General features: G+C 35.3%; 1 protein-coding gene across 1 annotated transcript in view; it reads left to right on the forward strand.

Moving 5' to 3' along the window:
• Positions 1-12,350, forward strand: part of trpc6b (transient receptor potential cation channel, subfamily C, member 6b) — a 34,053-nt gene extending 21,703 nt beyond the window's left edge. Inside the window, exons 8-13 of the mRNA XM_087293380.1 lie at positions 2,727-2,922; positions 5,984-6,187; positions 6,892-6,948; positions 8,197-8,272; positions 10,584-11,966; positions 12,027-12,350. Of these exons, the coding sequence (XP_087149506.1) occupies positions 2,727-2,922; positions 5,984-6,187; positions 6,892-6,948; positions 8,197-8,272; positions 10,584-10,720 (670 nt within the window). The 3' untranslated portion in view covers positions 10,721-11,966; positions 12,027-12,350. The remainder of the gene's footprint in view (positions 1-2,726; positions 2,923-5,983; positions 6,188-6,891; positions 6,949-8,196; positions 8,273-10,583; positions 11,967-12,026) is intronic.
• Positions 12,351-19,679: the final 7,329 nt, after the last annotated feature.

Below are 19,679 nucleotides of genomic sequence, written 5' to 3' on the forward strand. Positions count from 1 at the left end.
AGTAGTTTGACCGTTTTCTGCCATTTATTATTCCTAGTCATTTCTCCCATAGGCGGCTAAATCGGAAGTTCTAAAACAATCGCGAAAACAGGCGCACTTCCGCATTTTAGAATAAGGTCAATAAACCTGACATTATAATTTGTACGATCCATATGTATTTTTATTCTCATTTTCTTGAGGAATGAGAGCCGTGTGGCTCAAAACGTTACACGCTTTGTGTCAGCCTTTTTAATTTAATAAATTTGTATTTTTGGAGCCTTGCTGTTGCTGCCTTTGATTAACATTTAATTTACACCTTTTGCAGTTTTTTAGCTGAGCACCCAGTTAAGAGGGATGTGCATGCTTTTGTACAGTTTTTTCTAGAAGGATCTTTACATTCAATAAAAAAGAAAGTCAACTAGGTCAGCTATGAGTCAACTAGAAGTTCCTACTGGTCCAGACCATTCTTTCATTTTCTTGTCGGCTTAGTCCCTTTATTAATGCGGGGTCGCCACAGAGGAATGAACCGCCAACTTGTTCAGCACATTTTTACGCAGCGAATGGCATTCCGCACAACACACACACACACACACACACACACACACACACAACAGACAATTTAGCCTACCTAATTTACCTGAACCACATGTCTTTGGACTGTGGGGGAAACCAGAGCCCCTGGAGGAAACCCACGTGAATGCTGGGAGAACATGCAAACTCCACACAAAAACCCCAACTGAGCTGAGGTTCAAACCATCAACCCAGCGACCTTCTTGCTGTGAGGCAACAGCACTACCTACTGCACCACTGCATCGCACTGGTCCAGACCACAAGATCAAAAAACACCAAAGTATTAATGTGAACGTATCCTTAAAAGTACTATTCAGCCAAAGGTGAACATTTGTTTAATTTACTCAACCTTAGGGCACTCCAGATGTAGGTAACCTTTTAGAATATTCATTAATATTGATTACCTACTGGAAAACCTGTGGTCCTTGGTTATTCACACAATGCATGTCAATGGAAATCAGTCAAAAACAAATGCTCAAATATAGCCTTAAGCAGAAACCATCAGGCTCCAAACACAACCCATTGGACAATTGGTGTTGACAAGACCTGAAAATGACATCAACATTGATTTGTTGTAAAGTAAATGCCATACATTTGGTTACCATAAACCACGTTCGGTGGTTCAGTTACTTCATGTTTTAACCCAGTTTACCACTGACATGACTGTCCAACATGAATGTGAAAGGATTTTACAGATTTGTGATCAGTTCTTGACTAATATTTGATATCCTGCTAGCAAACTATGCAATATGAGTATTTTATTCATTCATTCATTCATTCATTTATTCATTCATTTTCTTTTCGGCTTAGTCCCCTTATTAACCCGGGGTCACCACAGCGGAATGAACCACCAACTTATCCAGCATATGTTTTTACGCAGCGGATACCCTTCCAGCTGCAACCCATCTCTGGGAAACATCCATACACACACATTCACACTCATACACTACTGACAATTTAGTTTACTCAATTCAACTGTACTACATGTCTTTGAACTGTGGGGGAAACTGGAGCACCTAGAGGAAACCCACGCGTATGCGGGGAGAACATGCAAACTCCATACAGAAACGCAAACTGACCCAGCCGAGGCTTGAACCAGCAACCTTCTTGCTGTGAGGCAACAGCACTACCTACTGTACCATGTCGCCCTATTAGTATTTCTGTTGAAACATTATTTAATTTATTAAATTACAAGAGACAAATAATGTTGTCTTTTTGGGGTTTAAACAAATTAAATTTAATATGTAGGCTAATGGATGTCTTCAGTGGAGTGCGTACAACACCGTTTCCTCATCCACCAAAGTAAAGGAGTAAAGAGTAAAAGTAAAGTAAAGAGAAAGTAAAGAGGCCGAAAGTGGAGAAAGTGGAAGAGGCTTGTTCTTTATATTTGCGCACAGTATGTTGAACTGTTTTCTCACTAGTGTAGTGTTTAGTTTTTCCACCATGTAAGTAGAAAATGTGGCATGGCGTGACGCAACTGACTTTTAAAGGGAATGGGAGATGAGACTCAAAACACACTCATAACCCATTAAGAGAATAAGCACAACCATGTTAGCACATGTGCCAGGGCGCAGACCGTATTTTTCCATCCTTAAAATAGCGAAAGTGAATTCCGAAACACAGAAGGTTCGACTTGTTCGATGCATTCAGAGATGCTCTTCTTCACACCTCTGTGTTGTGGTTATTTGAGTTACTGTTGCCTTTCTGTCATCACGCACCAGTCTGGCCATGCTCCTCTGACCTCTGGCTTCAACCAAGCATTTGCGCCTACAGCACTGCCGCTCACTGGATATTTTCTTTTTTTCTGACCATTTTCTGTAAACCCTAGAGATACTTAGACCACCCTGTCTGGCACCAACAACCATGCCTTGTTAAAAGTTCCTTAAATCACCTTTCTTCCCTATTCTGATGCTCGGTTTGAATTGCAGCAGATCATCTTGACCATGTTTACGTACCTAAAGGCATTGAGTTGCTGCCATGTGATTGGTTGATTAGACATTGTGTTAGGCAGTAACAAGCGGTTGGATAGGTGTACCTAATAAACTGGCCGGTGAGTGTATAATGGGACCAAAAGGAATAAGGAATTAGATCAAGTTAATAACCACAGTAGATCTTATAATGCTATTTTAACTGGCGCTGATGAATGAAATATTTTTATGTTTTTTCTTCTTCTCCAGTGTTGAGGAGAGCTTCAAAACTTTATTCTGGGCTATTTTTGGACTTTCCGAGGTCAAGTCTGTCGTCATCAACAACGGGCACAAATTCATCGAGAATATTGGCTACGTTCTTTATGGAGTCTACAACGTTACCATGGTTATCGTCTTACTCAACATGCTCATCGCTATGATCAACAACTCATTTCAGGAAATTGAGGTAATCACATTCTGAAATGAGATCTGTAAAACGACCAGACATTTGGATTGTATAGTAGAGGCAGGCCAGGAGTAAATGTCCAGACCTCATCATTTCCCATTCGTATTCCTTTTCAGATGAGTTACAGGTTCTTTATTGTACTCTAACATTTGTTAAATGCAATGCAAAGTCTTCTCTGGTTACAGTAGAAATCGATTATCATTGGATTTATAAATTACAGCCTTTTTGTGTACACAGTTGTCAAAACTGGACCTTCATAATGTATTACAGTAGCATCCAACAGTGAAATTAAATGGTCACGCATTGAATGAAATATGGACAAGAAATATAGTTGGTGCTGCAAATTAAAAAAGTCCTTATTAATCCTACAAAACCCAAGATTAATTGCGGCAGAGAGGTCTGATGAGGTAACAGGAAACAGGAGGCTATTTTTGGGTGCATTTGGTGAAATTTATTGCCATCTGGGGATCTTATTATCTGACCATTGCTAAAATGTCAACACACTGCGCTGCCCTTTACTGTTTATCAGGGCATTTACAAAAATAACAAACTCCAGTTATATTATTTAGTACATACATACTTTTAATAAAACAACAAATAAGTTTGTTATCCACATTTTTGTCATCCTAGACCAGGGTTATTTCATTAGTTTGTCTTGGGGGCCGGTTCATGAAAAGCATCCCAAACGAAGGTCCGGAGAGATATGACTTGCTATATGAGTGATAACACAACTACATATAAGAGCCCATATGCTGTATTTGTGCTCATAAAGACACCCACGCTGGCTTTTACTAAATTAAAATGTTAATATATTGTATTTTAAAACAACAAACCTTCAAAATGTTGTATTTCGCACAACAAAAGCAGTGCATTGCTGAAGTAGGCTTCTCTACATTCAGACACACTCATATGTTATGTTTTGAACAGCATAACAATTAGTGATGCAACATAATAGATTTTGGTTGTGCGATTATATGGTCTGAAGAATAATCATGATTTCAGGGTTATCAATTGAATAGCCAATTGAATAGCCCTGTCTTAGATATTGGTTTGGTTACAGTGAGAGAAACAAAATGTTGTTTTAGAACCTTTATTTCAATGAAATTCTATGAAATAGCTACAGGCTGGACTAGTTGTCACTTGGGGAAGCTCTGTCTCTCAGTAAAGTTTTCAAAAACACCTAGCTTGATCATTTTTGGTTGCTAAAATGTGTTGTTGTATCATTTAAACTCAGTATTTTAATCTATTTGCAATACATAGTTTGCTTATAACGTATTTGTGCTGTGTTTGTCTGTATAAGTGCTACTTAATTGCTGTATTATGCTATAATGTTCACATATTTATTTGGGTAATTCCAACACAATCTCACTGTAATTTGTAACTTTTGATAAGGCTAGTTCATATGAAATTAGACGATCTCATTTTACACTTTTGTGTGATTTGCGTATCCCTAGTGACAGCTGGGTTTATCGGTGGGGTTGGGTGCCACGCCTCTTATTTAAAATCGTACTGAACTTCTACGTTACGTTTCCTCATGAGATCAGGCTGGTAATTCACACATTTATGCATTTAGCAGATGCTTTTAACCCAAGCTACTTACCAAAAATACTTTTAAAAGCTACAAATGTAAGTCTGTTAAGGCAACGTTCATGTTTTAATGTGTTACTAGCATGCTTTTTGCAGATTGTTTACATATTAGCATGTTTCTAGCATGTTCCTAACATACATTAACATCATGCAAGCATGTTTTAGCTTGTTTTAATTAAGTTATTTAGATATGCTTAAAATGTATTTTTGCTGTGTTTGTCTGTAATGTTACTTAATTGATGTATTATGCCACAATGTTCACAAATTTATTTAGCTAATTTCCACATTTTAGCTGATGCTTTTAGCTCAACCTACTTAGCAATACAGAGGAGCTACAGCAAGGTTTTTACGTTTAAAAGCTAAAATTTAGGCAACATTCGTGTTTTAATGTGTTACTAGCATGTTGTTTGCAGATTGTTTACATAGCCTATTAGCAAATTGCTAGCATGTTCCAGCATGTTCCTAACATAATATTAACATAATGCAATCATGTTAACTTGTTGCCAAAACATTCTAGCTTGTTGCTATTTTATTTAATATAATTTATAAGTTTGCTTAAAATATATTTGTGCTGTGTTTGTCTTTATAAATGCTTATTAATTGATGTAATATGCTATAAGGATCACATATTTATTAGGGCCATTCACACATTTATACATTTAGCAGATTACTTTTAGCCCAAGCTACTTACCAAAACAAAAAAGATAAAGCAATAAAAACTACATTTAGTCTTGCAAAGCCTGGGCAAAAAATGCATGTTTTTAAATTTTTAGTTTGAAGGTTTTAAGTTTAAAAGTTAAAAATGTTAATCTGTTAAGGCAACGATTGTGTTTTAATGTGTAACTTGTATGTTTTTTGCAGATTGTGTGCATGTTAGCATGTTGCTAGCATGTTCCTAACGAGGCAACATTTGTGTTTTAATGTGTTACTAGCATGTTTTGCAGATTGTTTACATGTTAGCATGTTGCTAGCACGTTCCACCTGTTTCAAACATACATTAACATGACTCAAGCATGTTTTAGCTTGTTGCCAAAACATTCTAATATGTTGCTATAAGGCTAGCACACTTTAGCATGGCAAAAGAATGTTCTAGCATACCCTTATGAAGGTTAACAATGGTTTTATTGAACTAAAATTGTGGCAAACATTTTTTTTTTGTATTTATTGATTACTATTTGTAGTTCTATTCGCTCCAAATGCCATCAATTATCTATGGTTTGTGGAGAAAACCCCTGTTTAATTTGTGGTTACCTTTACAGAACCTTTACAGGTTACCTTTACAGTTTAATTTGTGGTTAGCATTTTACAGAAAATGCTTTGTTAATTATGGATACATTCAGATAGTTATCTGTGTCTGGCTTAGAAATATTTCAATGGAAACAAAAGCAATACAATTTAAAAATAAACTGATATTATTATGACAGACAATAGTGTGGCATTTTCACTGAAACAATATAATATATCTTTCTAATAGGATGATGCAGATGTGGAGTGGAAGTTTGCCAGGGCGAAGCTGTGGTTCTCATACTTTGAGGAAGGAGGGACTCTCCCTGTGCCGTTTAACCTCATCCCCAGCCCTAAATCAGTCATCAGCCTGGCTATGAGACTCAAACGCCTACTGCTGATTCCTCTTCACAGACACAAAGAGGACCTAAAGGAGGACACAGAGCTCAACGAGGTGAGGCTTTAGGCAAGTGTGTTAAAGCTGATCGGCCTTAAAGTTTGGAGAACACTGGCCCTTCAGGATCAAGTTTGTATACTTCAGAATTCCGAAATTCATCAAAACGTATCTGATGTATAAGAGTGTTTTTGATTTACCTAAAGATTGTCTGTTTGTGCATGTCCTACGTATATATTGTTTTATTAGTATTTGGTGCCCTCTTGTGGTCAGACAACAAGGATAGCCGGTTACACCTTATTTGTTAAGCTGTCTTTGTTATACCAGTTTTGTACACTTACTATAGTAATTATGCATAATAACTACATGCAACTAAGCCTTAAGCTAACACATAACCCTAACCATATAGTAAGTATAGTATATTTAAAGAGATCGTTCACCTAAAACTGAAAATTCTGTCATTAACCTACCCTTAACTTCTTCCAAACCAGTTTTACTTTGTTTCTTGTGTTGAACACAGAATGAGATATTTTGAAGAAAGCTGGAAACCATTGACTTTTATAGTACTTGTTTTCAGCTTTCTTCAAAATATCTTCTTTAGTTATGAAAAACTCATAAAGGAACCGCTTGAGGTTGACACTGTATCAAGTTACACTATATCAAGGACACCGTAAAATAAAGTGTAACTAAATAGCTTTTTATTGGTTGAATAAACCAAATGCTTTTGGTTGAATTCTGACTTTGAAATATGTTTTTTCTTCCAGTCTGGAAAACAAAAAGAGTCCAGTGAGAAGAATTCACCTCACACAAGTCGTTATCAGGTATTACACACATTTGATTAACTTTACCTTCGATATTAAATGATATATTACAGTTTATGTGTGCTTTTAAGATCTTAATATACACATACAGTTAAAGGAAAAAACAAATATTTCCCAAATGATGTTCAGTGGAGAAAGGAATGTATTTCCTATTATATTCATCTGGAGAAAGTCTTATTTGTTTTATTTTGGCTAGAATAAAAATAGGTTTTTTTTTGTTGCATTTTAAGTTACTATTTTTGGTATTTATGGTAATAATTTACCATTTTCAATATTTTTAGCCCCCTTAAGCAATATATAAAATATGTTTAACGAAGAGAAGATGTTTTCAACACATTTTCAATCAATTTCATTTTTAAACATAATAGTTTTTATAACTCATTTCTAATAACTGATTTATTTTATCTTTGCCATGATGACAGTAAATAATATTTGACTAGATAGTTTTCAAGACACTTCTATACAGCGTAAAGGGACATTTAAAGACTTAACTAGGTTAATTAGGTTAACTAGGCAGGTTAGGGTAATTAAGCAAGTCATTGTATAACGATGGTTTGTTCTGTAGACTATCAGAAAAATATAGCTTAAAGAGGCTAATAATTTTGTCCTTAAAATGGCACTTAAAAAATTTAAAAATGCTTTTATTTCAGCTGAAATAAAACAAATAAGACCTTCACTTGAAGAAAAAGTATTGTCAGACATACTGCGAAAATTTCCTTGGTCTGTTAAACATAATTTGTTAAATATTTAAAAAAGAAAACAAAATTCAAAGGGGGGCTAATAATTCTGACTTCAGCTGTGTATACATAAAGAACAAACCGCTGTTATACAATGACCTGCCTATAACCTATTTAGGCCTTTAAATTGCACTTTAAGTGGAATACTAGTATCTTGAAAAATATCTAGTGAAATATTATGTACTGGCATCAAATTTAAAAGGAGGGCTAATAACTTTGACTTTGAATGTATGTTTATAAATATATATACTTTTTTAACGCAGATAAAATTATTAAAAAATTATCTATGTGTTACAAACGTTGTATTAGATTATCAGCCAGTACATTTTTATGAATTCATTTAATATTTGAAGTGTGCTGCATGTTGATATTACAGATAAGCACACTTCTTTTTCATTATGCAAATGATAAAGCTGACAAATCATTTGTTTAATAAATAAAACTATTAGACATCCTTTTAAATCAACACAAATGTCAAAATAAATGTGGTGCTCTTCTTTTGTTTCCTCAGAGGATCATGAAACGGCTAATCAAACGATATGTGATCAAAGCACAGACCGATAAAGAAGGAGATGAGGTTAATGAAGGTACAGCGTAGATTTTACTGTAGTTACACAATGTTTACACTGATCACACTGCAAAAAATTATTCTTATAATATATATATATATATATATATATATATATATATATATATATATATATATATATATATATATATATATATATATATATTCATTAAAACAAGCAAAAGAATCTGCCTTTAAAAAAAATTAATATTTGCTTGCTTTAAGGAGAAACTCTGGAAACAAAACAATAATTTCTGCTTGTCTACACTAAAAAATTATATGTTTCTGACAGCTTATGTTTTTAGGTCATTGTAACTTAACCAATATTGTAAACTTGTAAGTTAATCATGTTTTAACTTAATTTGATAAGTTTCGCAAGCTGTTTTAAGTCAGTTTAGCATAAGTTCAATGGACTCATAAGGTCAGTTTGATTCAACTTAAATTTAGGGCCACCAGGGTTTTTTTTACAGTGTAGAAAATGCTCTTGGAATTTTTTGATATTTGGACTAAAAATAAGCCAAAAACTATAAGAAAAAACACCATGCAATGCATTGACTGAGATGAAATAAAAATCAAATAGGAAACACTCTTAAAAAATCTTGCTCAGTTAATATTTACTTTTGAAGTGAACACATCACAGTTTATACTTTTCTATACTAACACAGTTTATTCTTACTTAGAGTTTTTGTCTTGTTTCAAGTGCAAATATCTAATAAATCTAAAGCAATTTTAGACAAGCAAAAAATATTGACATGTTTTAGAAATAATTTATCAAAACTAAGTGAGTTTTTACATAAAACAAGATAAACTTCCAATGGGGTAAGAAAAGTAATCTTATTTTAAAGTGAAAACGATATTGTTGTTGCTTATACCATTGGCAGATTATTATATTATTTATGAAAATTAGAAAAAATATAAATTATTAAGCTTAGAAAAAAACTCACTTAAAGGGCACCTATGATGAAAATCATCTCTCTTACGCTGTTTTGACAGAACTGTGTGTAGTATGTGTCCACAGTCATATTTGGGTGAAACACAAAAAGTCTCTTTTTTAAAATGTCCTGACGTTAAAATAGGGCCCAAATCCCTCATATTTTGAGGCCCACCACAACGTGATGGAGTGTGGTGACAGCCGCGTATTAATATGTCTTTATAGTAACATGTGTAATCAACAAGACAGGATGTGTGCAAAGCAACTGGGATTGGAAGATCTGTTCCAACTCTCTGTGATCATCTGCACCTCAAGAATGAGTTTTACAGGTTTAAAACATTTTTAAAACAGTGCATGTTTGTAATAAAGATCATTGTATTTCATCAACATAGCCGCATGTCAGTACAATTATAAAAGAATCCCACAATCTCACAATGTTTGTGGACATTAAATCAGGGTTATTTTGTACATTAACATAACTGATGTCGATACAGCAGTGGATATTAATGTGTATCCTGTCACATTTGCTATGCAAAAACAGTGCAAAGTTAAGCGTGCATTGTGTGTGTGTGTGTGTGTGTGTGTGTGTGTGTGTGTGTGTGTGTGTGTGTGTGTGTGTGTGTGTGTGTGTGCGTGTGTGTGTGTGTGCATGAACATTGTACCGACATTGTGTGTGACTTATCATTGCAGAAAGGCTTGAATTAACTCCACAACAAATACATCAAATAATCATTGAGGAAGTTCTTACTGTAGTATTTCTCAAAAAAACATTATGTGAGATCTGCTTCCTTCATGTCTGTCACTGTGCTGTTTATCTGATGCAGCAGGAGATGGAGACACACATCAGAGCCATAGGGAGCGATCTCTGTGGCTCTGACAGGCATATAGGAATGGTGGGTGGGGAGAACTAGCTCATTTGCATTAAAGGCACAGGAAAGCAAAACAGCTACAATCTGTGGTCAGAGCTAAAAATTCCAATATTTTGAAAGGTATGATAAATAATCTGATGGGTGTTTTCAGCTGAAGCTTTGCAGACATTCTTGGGACATAAAAGTATATTTAAAAAAAAAATCTTAAAAAAGGGGTAAACAGGTGCCCTTTAATTTTGACATTATTTCTGAAAACAGTTATTTGGACAAGAAACAAAACAAAAACCCATTAAGAAAAGTAAGAAAATCATTTGTTTGCAGTGCAATAACTAAAAAGTTTAATTAAATGAAATTTTTTAAATGAAAAATATATAATTCACTCATCCTCATGTCTTTCCAAACCCATAATACTTTGTGTTTTAAATCCAACAAATCAGCACTGAAATAATTGCATAAATCCTAAAGCAGTGGCTTGGCAAAACCCATAAATGTTGTTGATGTTGTACACACGTTGTCTTTGTGATTTTCAGGGGAACTAAAGGAGATCAAGCAGGACATCTCCAGTTTACGCTTTGAGCTCCTGGAGGAAAAGTCCCGTCAGACGGAGGAACTAGCAGAACTGGTCCGACGGCTAGAAGAAAGATTAATCAGTCAATACAAAATATAGTTTGGTCTTTTGGTTCACATTAGATACCCGCTATGGTGACTCAGAATGAATACATTGATTTTCTGCTCTGTGTAAAATCTGTTATTTAATAGTTTCCTGTGTTTTGCTATTCATTTTTTATTTATTTACATTTTCGTTTTGCAGTATAGGACCTTAATCTCTGCTCTGATGCTCTGAAATTGTTTTCATACAATAGACTTTTGTCATCATTTTTATTAGTTTTCAATTCTTTTTCTGGTTTGGTAATGTAAATTAAAAGATTATTAAAACTAATATTAAACCAAAACTAAGTTAAACCATTCAAATCTCAAAAAGGGGTGATACGGTGGCTCAGTGGTTAGCACTGTCGTCTCACAGCAAGAAGGTTGCAGGTTTGAGCCGTGGCTGGACCAGTTGGCATTTCTGTGTGGAGAATGTTGGCGTCACCCCTATGTTGGTGTGGGTTTCCTCTGAGTACTCCCCTACAGTCCAAAGACATGCGGTACAGGTGAATTGACCAAACAAAATTGGCTGTAGTGTGAAACACATTCTGGAGGCGGTTCATTCCCCTCTGGCAACCTCTTATAATCAGAGACTAAGCCTAGGGAAAATGAATGAATAAATGAAGGGTAAGAAGCCCAGATACGTTGCAAGTCAAAATGAATAGCCCTCCTGTGAATCTTTCTTTTTTAAATATTTCTAAAATCATGTTTAACAGAGCAAGGAAGTGATCAGCCTTCGAAAACCACAGACATACAGTTGAAGTCAGAATTACTAGCCCCCTGAATTATTTATGGACTCAATAAATAATTGATTTATTATTTCCCACAATTTTTGTTTAACAGAGATTTTTAAACACTCGTTTCTAATAACTCATTTCAAATTGTATCTTTTTTTGTGTTGACACTAAATAATATTTGGCTAGATATTTTTCAAGACACTTCAGCTAAAAGTGAGATTTAATGGCTTAACTAGGTTAATTAGGTTAACTAGGCAGGTTAGGGTAATTAGGCAAGCTATTGTATAATGATGGTTTGTTCTGTAGACTATTTAAAAAAAAGCTTAACGTGGCTAATAATTTTGACCTTAAATTGTTTTTAAAAAATTAAAGACTTTCTCCAAAAGAAAAAATATTATCAGACATACTGTGAAAATTTCCTTGCTCTGTTACTGATATATATATGTGTGTGTGTGTGTGTGTGTGTGTGTGTGTGTGTGTGTGTGTGTGTGTGTGTGTGTGTGTGTGTGTGTGTGTGTGTGTGTGTGTGTGTGTATATATATATATATATATATATATGTATATGTGTGTGTGTGTGTGTGTATATATTTAAAAATGACTTTATTTAAATGGAATTGATCACTGAATTAGAACAGACATAGAGAACAGAAATTAAGTCATCCATTTATACTCTAGTTTCTGTGTGTTGCATGGTGCTGATGGTATTTATGAATGTGGAAGTGTGTTGTTTTAACATTATGAAAATCATTTGGAAATAAGGATCCACTGTAAGCTGTATGAAATCTCCTAAACATGGTTTATCAACTGTAACGGTTCAGTATTCATTCTTTGAAGTCTGACAGTTCGAAGTTGTCAGTGTGCTACCGAGTCAATGGTATATTTATAAATAAAACGAGAAAAGGTTTTCTTTAACACGTTGTATGTTGTCTTTTCACCTCATTTAAATATTCCTCTCCACAAATGCACATAAATGCTAAACATTCTACCTCAGACCTACTGAGATTCTCAGATATGGAAACCAGATTTTTCTAGATGGTCTACATTGTTGGAAGGATGAGACTTTTTCTCTTCAGAGAACAAACATTGTTTATGCAAATGAAATCCAATTGATTAACATTTGTAAAGCACACACTTTTGCTACAAAAATCATAGTATAAGCTATAAGGAGTGTAGCTATTTATTTAGGTGGTTATCATAATTTAACTACAATAACCAGGCTTTTCTACACTCAAATATTTTTGCTGCTTGTTCAAACTACCTATTTATAATGAGCTGAATCAACACAATTCTTGATTGTCTTATGTTCAATCTACCTACACTTGTAAAAACTATTAAGTTAACTTAAACGATTTGCGTTGGGGAGACGTGAAGGAATTGTGTGGATCCCAGCATTTTTTACAGCATTTTATTGGTTAAAACATGGTAAATTTTCATAAAGGCCAAAAGTAGGCCTAAAGAATGCACAAACGCCCCAAATAATTGTGTGCAGTAACCATCCTTTTACAATAACATTTTTAAAAATAGCTATTATGTTTCATTTATTGTAGTTGTTTATTTATGTTTTAGTTAACTTATATTGTAATCAAACTGATCGGCGAGGCAGTGGCGCAGTAGGTAGTGCTGTCGCCTCACAGCAAGAAGGTTGCTGGGTCGAACCTCAGCTCAGTTGGCGTTTCTGTGAGGAGTTTGGATGTTCTCCATGCCTTTGCGTGGGTTTCCTCCGGGTGCTTCGGTTTCCTCCACAGTCCAAAGACATGCAGTACAGGTGAATTGGGTAGGCTAAATTGTCCATAGTGTGTGTGGATGTTTCCCAGAGATGGGTTGCGGCTGGAAGGGCATCCGCTGCGCAAAAAACTTGCTGGATAAGTTGTCGGTTCATTTCGTTGTGGCGACCCCGGATTAATAAAGGGACAAAGCCGACAAGAAAATTAATGAATGTAATCAAACTGACTAAAAATAGTTGAAACCTGATGAACTTAATAAAATAAGTTAAAGCAACATATTAATATTTGTTGTCTTGAATAAAAAACTCTTTTTTTATTTTTTTTACTCTTTTTAATTATTAAAAATTCTTCTGTTTGAGTAGTTTTATTTTTGTGTTGTTCTGCAGGGTTGTGTCCACTATGTGGCGCTGTGTGATAAGCAGCAGAACACAAAACACACAGATGCAATTTGCCCATTTTTGGATTTTTATTTAAATTACATGTGGAAAAGTTAAGAAAACACTATATGACAAAAAGTCATGACAACAAATATTTTCATGTTACTTTAACCTAATACTAACAGTAATCATGGCTAAACTCAGAATTTATTTTTGCCCCCCGTAGTAACAGATTTCCACATTTGAAGTGGATCAAAACCTTTTGATTAAAACTATCCTACTATCAACAACACCTATTCTTTTTTTAGGACAATTCTGAAAACTTTTTTTGATCCACTTCAAACAATGATTACTATACACACATACATAATTCTCTCGAAAATAAGTACAATCATTCTTCAAATTTTAAAAACCTGCCAGGGACATACACACATATACATTTTTATAACTGTATGTTCTGAGAAGAAAAACTGAAGTGTAATTCAATAATTCAATACACTGTAAATAATAATAAAAAAAAATCTTTAATTTTTGGGTTATCAAAATTAACTTTTTTAGTAATTTCAACTTAAATCAGTCAACCTGACTGAAGAGATTATAGTAAACTTTGTATAGTAAAAACTATTTATTTAAAACCTGATTAACTTGATGAATTCCCTGCTGAAAAAAACCAGCCTAGGCTGGTTGACTGGTTTTAGCTGGTCAACTAGGCTGGTTTTAGAGGGGTTTTGGCCACTTCCAGGCTGGTTTCCAGCCATTTCCAGCCTGGTCTTAGCTGGTCAGGCTGGAAAATGACCAGCTAAATCCAGCTAAAACTAGCTTGACCAGCCTGGTTTAAGCTGGACATAGCTGGTTTTGGCTGGGCTCCCAGCCTTCTAGGCTGGTCAAGCTGGTTTTAGCTGGTCATCTCCCAACCTAACCAGCTAAGACCAGGCTGGAAATGGCTGGAAACCAGCCTGGAAGTGGCCAAAACCCCTCTAAAACCAGCCTGGTCGACCAGCTAAAACCAGCCAACCAGCCTAGGCTGGTTTAAGCTGGATTTTTTGGCAGGGAGGGGTCGCCACAGCGGAATGAACCACCAAATACTCTCGCATATGTTTTACATATATACATAGATAGCCTTCCTGCTGCAACCCAGCATGGTGGCTAAGTGATTAGCACAATTGCCTCACAGCTAGAGGGTTGCTGGTTTGAGTCCGGCCTGGATAAACCAGCTGCATTTTCCAACTCTTAACCAACATGCTGATTATGTATTTGTAGTATTTTCTTTCATTCTTTCATTTTCTTTTTGGCTTTGTCCCTTTATTAATCTGGGATTGCCATAGTGAACCGTCAACTTATCCAGCCTATGTGTTACGCAGCGGATGCCCTTCCAGCTGCAACCCATCACTGGGAAACATCCAGACACACTCATACACTACAGACAATTTAGCTTACCCAATTCACCTGTACCGCATGTCTTTGGACTGTGGGGGAACCTGGAGCACCTGGAGAAAACCCATGCGAACGCAGTTAGAACATGCAAACCCCACACAGAAACGCCAACTGACCCAGCCGAGGCTCGAACCAGCGACCTATTTGCTGTGAGGCGACATCACTACCTACTGCACCACTGCGTCGCTCCTTGTAGTATTTTCATTCATTCATTCATTTTCTTGTCGGCTTTTCCCTTTATTAATCCAGGATCGCCACAGGGGAATGAACCGCCAACTTATTCAGCACGTTTTTACGCAGCGGATGCCCTTTTAGCTGCAACCCATCTCTGGGAAACATCCACACACACACACACACATACACACTTATACACTAAGGACAATTTAGCTTACCCAATTCACCTGTACTGCATGTCTTTGGAATGTGGGGGAAACCGGAGCACCCGGAGGAAACCCACGTGAACGCAGGGAGAACATGCAAACTCCACACAGAAACGCCAACTGAGCCGAGGTTAGAACCAGAGACCCAGCAACATTCTTGCTGTGAGGCGACAGCATTACCTACTGCGCCACTGCTTCGCCCTCCTATAGTATTTTGTGTGTATTGTTAATATATGTTGCACGTATAATGTCAACATTCTTGGTATAGCTCATTAAACAATACAAAATCGTAACTGATCAGCCATTAACCATCTCCAGTTCACTCAAATCTAGATCATGTGATCTGGATAATGTGTCCTGAAACGTGTGTCAGGGTCAGACAGACAGTTTGGGCACCCGCGATATAGTTCACACATAAAGTTATATCACTGTATGCTATTCACAGAGATTTCTGTACGACACGTCTTTCACGACACATTTATTTGGGGGTCTCACAGCAGGGATGTTTCTCCTGTAGTTCAGCCTGACCCCACACTTTTGTTTTCCCGGCACCTGCTCCTACACGATGAGTGTGTGGCCCATACAGACATAATTCACCAGGTGCTGCTCTGCCTGGAAAATGAGTCAGAAATAGTGAGCTGGAGTGAAAAGCTTTTATCAGAGCTGGTTGACTTGACTACCGCAGCTCTGACCTCAATTACAGCCCGCCTGACTGCATCCATTACATTAGATCCCAACATAGAAATTCTGTATTGTTGTGAGGGTTTTTTCATTTACCATGTCATTACACTTTATGTAGCTCAGTAACACATAAACACCTCAATTTTAAACACAGAACTGAATAAACGTAACAGTTTATTAAACTTTTATAATGTCATGCAGCTTTCTGGAAGCAACACTTTTTTATTATTTAATTTTCAGGGCTAATGTCTGTGTATAGGTGCAGGGAAAGAAAATATGTGCTTATAGTTATTTTTAAACTATATTTACTAACAATTTAAAGGTGCAATATTGTGGAAATTTGGGAGTACCTGGGCAAAGCTGAAAAATAAGAGTTCAAAAGAATGTAAACTTCATTCATTCATTTTCTTTTCGGCTTAGTCCCTTTATTAATCTATGGTCGCCACAGTGGAATGAACCGCCAACTTATCCAGCACATGTTTTACGCAGTGGAAGTGTAATGTGGATCTTGTCGGAAAATATGCCGATAAGTCCTGGTTCTAGTTTGATTGCAGTGTTTACTTCAATAATACTATATCTGCATACTCCACATGTCTTAATTTATTTTCTGTTTAGTTCAGTTATGACTTTAGTCGGATTAATGTCACTGTTTCAAGCTTATGTAGGCCTACAATTCAAAATTCATGTTTAACTGAATAAACAGTTAGTAAACACAAGTACATCTTATTGAATATAACTTATTTTCATCCCCAATTATTATTGTAGAACAGTTTCTCAAGCAGTTTGTGATGCATTTTGGAAACCGGAGATGAGCCCCTGGTCTAATGCACCATCTGGCTTAAGAAACCCGTTCTCAAAGACTTAGTCATTATTTGGGAACCAGAATTCAAATGAGCCATCTTATTGTAGATTAATTCCAAGATTATAGTGAAACTAATCTAGATTAGATTTAAAGAAAAGCCCACCTATAGAATATATATATATATACAGTTGAAGTCAAACTATTAGCCCCCTTTTGATTTTGATTTTCTTTATTAATATTTCCCAAATGATTTTTAACTGAGCAATGAAATTTTCACAGTATGTCTGATAATATTTTTTCTCCTGGAGAAAGTCTTATTTGTTTTATTTCGGCTAGAATAAAAGCAGTTATTAATTTTTTAAAAACCCTTTTTGGGACAAAATTATTAGCCCCTTTAAGCTATTTTTTCCCCCCGATAATCTACAGAACAAACCATCATTATACAATAACTTGCCTAATTACCCTAACCTGCCTAGTTAACCTAATTAACCTAGTTAAGCCTTTTAATGTCACTTTAAGCTGTATAAAATGTCTTGAAAAATATCAAGTAAAATATTATTTACTGTCATCATGGCAAAGATAAAATAAATCAGTTATAAGAAATAAGTTTTTAAAAACTATTATGCTTTGAAATGTGCTGAAACAATCTTCCCAACAGAACAGAAATTGGGGGAAAAAATAAACAGGGGCGCTAATAATTTAGGGGGGCTAATAATTCTGACTTCAACTGTATGTATATATATATATTCGAGTCCTGATCAGGAGGTAACGTCCAATTCCGATCGAGTCTGAAACCATGTGATTGGACCCGATTTCCGATTACACGATTGGATCGGGACATTTATAACCTAAGCGCTATCATAACTGCTTCCTGTTGGTTTATTATAGATTCATATATTAATGTAATATGTGTTTTCACATTAAATTAATCTCACATTTTTAATTTATCTTGGAATTGATCAATTTAATTTAAACTTAGAAACACCCTTAAAAGAAAACGGTACTGATGTAAGCTACATATTTAATTTGCAGATAGCAGAATAATTTTCACAGTGTAATACTCAATTCACTGTCAAAAATATTGAGTTCCACACAGTCAATTAGTTTTGGGACAACATGAAGGAATTAAGTTAACTTTAATTTTTGCAAATTTAAGTGGATCGAAACCAAGAACTGTAAAAAACCCAAGATACTGTGTTGTTTCAGCTTATTTTATATATTTAGTTTGAAGAAACAGCAAACATCATTTTTTTTTTTTTGAGTGTAGAGTACATTTAGAAGGACTACTTTTAATTCATACTTTGCTAATAAATTCTTAACATGGCAGCTCAAGATTCAGACTTTATGATTTTTATTTTTGGTAATTTTTGTGTTTTTAAGGGATTTATGGATTAAATGAATCTCACAGCTGAAGCGCAGTTGCCAAGGAGATCAGGAATAATGTCTTGAAGATGCTGGAAAGAGAAGAAAGGAACCAGTTTGGTCGCTTTGACCCTCCAGGCTGAGCTGCCTCTGTGAAAAGTGTATGACAAAAAAGACTTTGAATTAGATCTGGAGAACATGAACATTTTATCTGCATTGGTCTCTCTCTCTCTCTCTCTCTCTCTCTCTCTCTCTCTCTCTCTCTATTGGGAACCATCAGAAAAGATTTGACAGCCATCAGTGCTTTTCTACTGACGTAGATGATATCATACAGTCAAGGCTAAGCTGCTGTTATCAGTCACAATTAAAGCTTAACATAAACCACCAAGCACCAAATGCTACTAAAAACCTGTGTTTTTAGTATATGAAGCAGTGTTACCCAACGGCTGGCTGGTCACTTTTTTATGAACAATGTTTAGTGTTTTGTTTAACTATGAATTGTGTGCACTGTAAAAAACATTAGCAGAGTTTCGTATTATGTGAATCATGTTTTTATTTTTGACATGGTTTATTTATGCTTTTGAATTGCATTACGGGACCTTGATCTTTCTGTCAACAACTTTTAACCTTGAAAAGTTCAAATTAGTGACTTTTAGGAAGATTTCTGACAGTTTAAAGTGATATGCAGTTAAGGCCAAAATTATTAGTCCCCCGTTGAATTTTTTATTGTTATTTTAATATTTCCCAAATGATGTTTAACAGAGCAAGGACATTTTCACAGTATGTCTGATAATATTTTGTCTTCTGGAGAAAGTCTTATTTGTTTTATTTCGGCTAGAATAAAAGCAGTTTTTAATTTTTTAAAAAGTCATTTTAAGGTCAAAATTATTAACCCCTTTATATTTATTTCGATAGTCTACAGAGCAAACAATCATTATACAATAACTTGTCTAATTACCCTAACCTGCCTAGTTAACCTAATTAACCTAGTTAAGTCTTTAAATGTCACTTGCTTTGCTGTATAGAAGTGTCTTGAAAAACATCTAGTCAAATATTATTTATTGTCATCATGACAGATATATTATATTATATTATATTATATTATATTATATTATATTATATTATATCATTCATTTTCTTTTGGCTCAGTCCCTTTAATATTATCAGAGGTTGCCACAGTGGAGTGAACCACCAACTTATCCAGCATATATCGTTGGACTGTGGGGGAAACCGGAGCACCCAGAGGATTTGCACACCAACATGGGGAGAACATGCAAACTCCACACAAAAATACCAACTGACCCAGTCGGGACTCGAACCAGCAACCTTCTTGTTGTGAGGTGGCAGTGATCACTAAGCCGATCAGCTGGTCATTGCTAATATTTCAGTTTAGAGATCTAAACAAAGTTTATGTGTTTGGCAAATAAATTGCTCAGAGAACCCGAATGCCACAGAACATTGTTTAATTAGGCAAACAATAA

Source organism: Danio rerio, chromosome 18 (genome assembly GCF_052040795.2).
Source record: "Danio rerio strain M-AB ecotype USA chromosome 18, GRCz13ab, whole genome shotgun sequence".
NCBI classification, from domain to species: domain Eukaryota; kingdom Metazoa; phylum Chordata; class Actinopteri; order Cypriniformes; family Danionidae; genus Danio; species Danio rerio.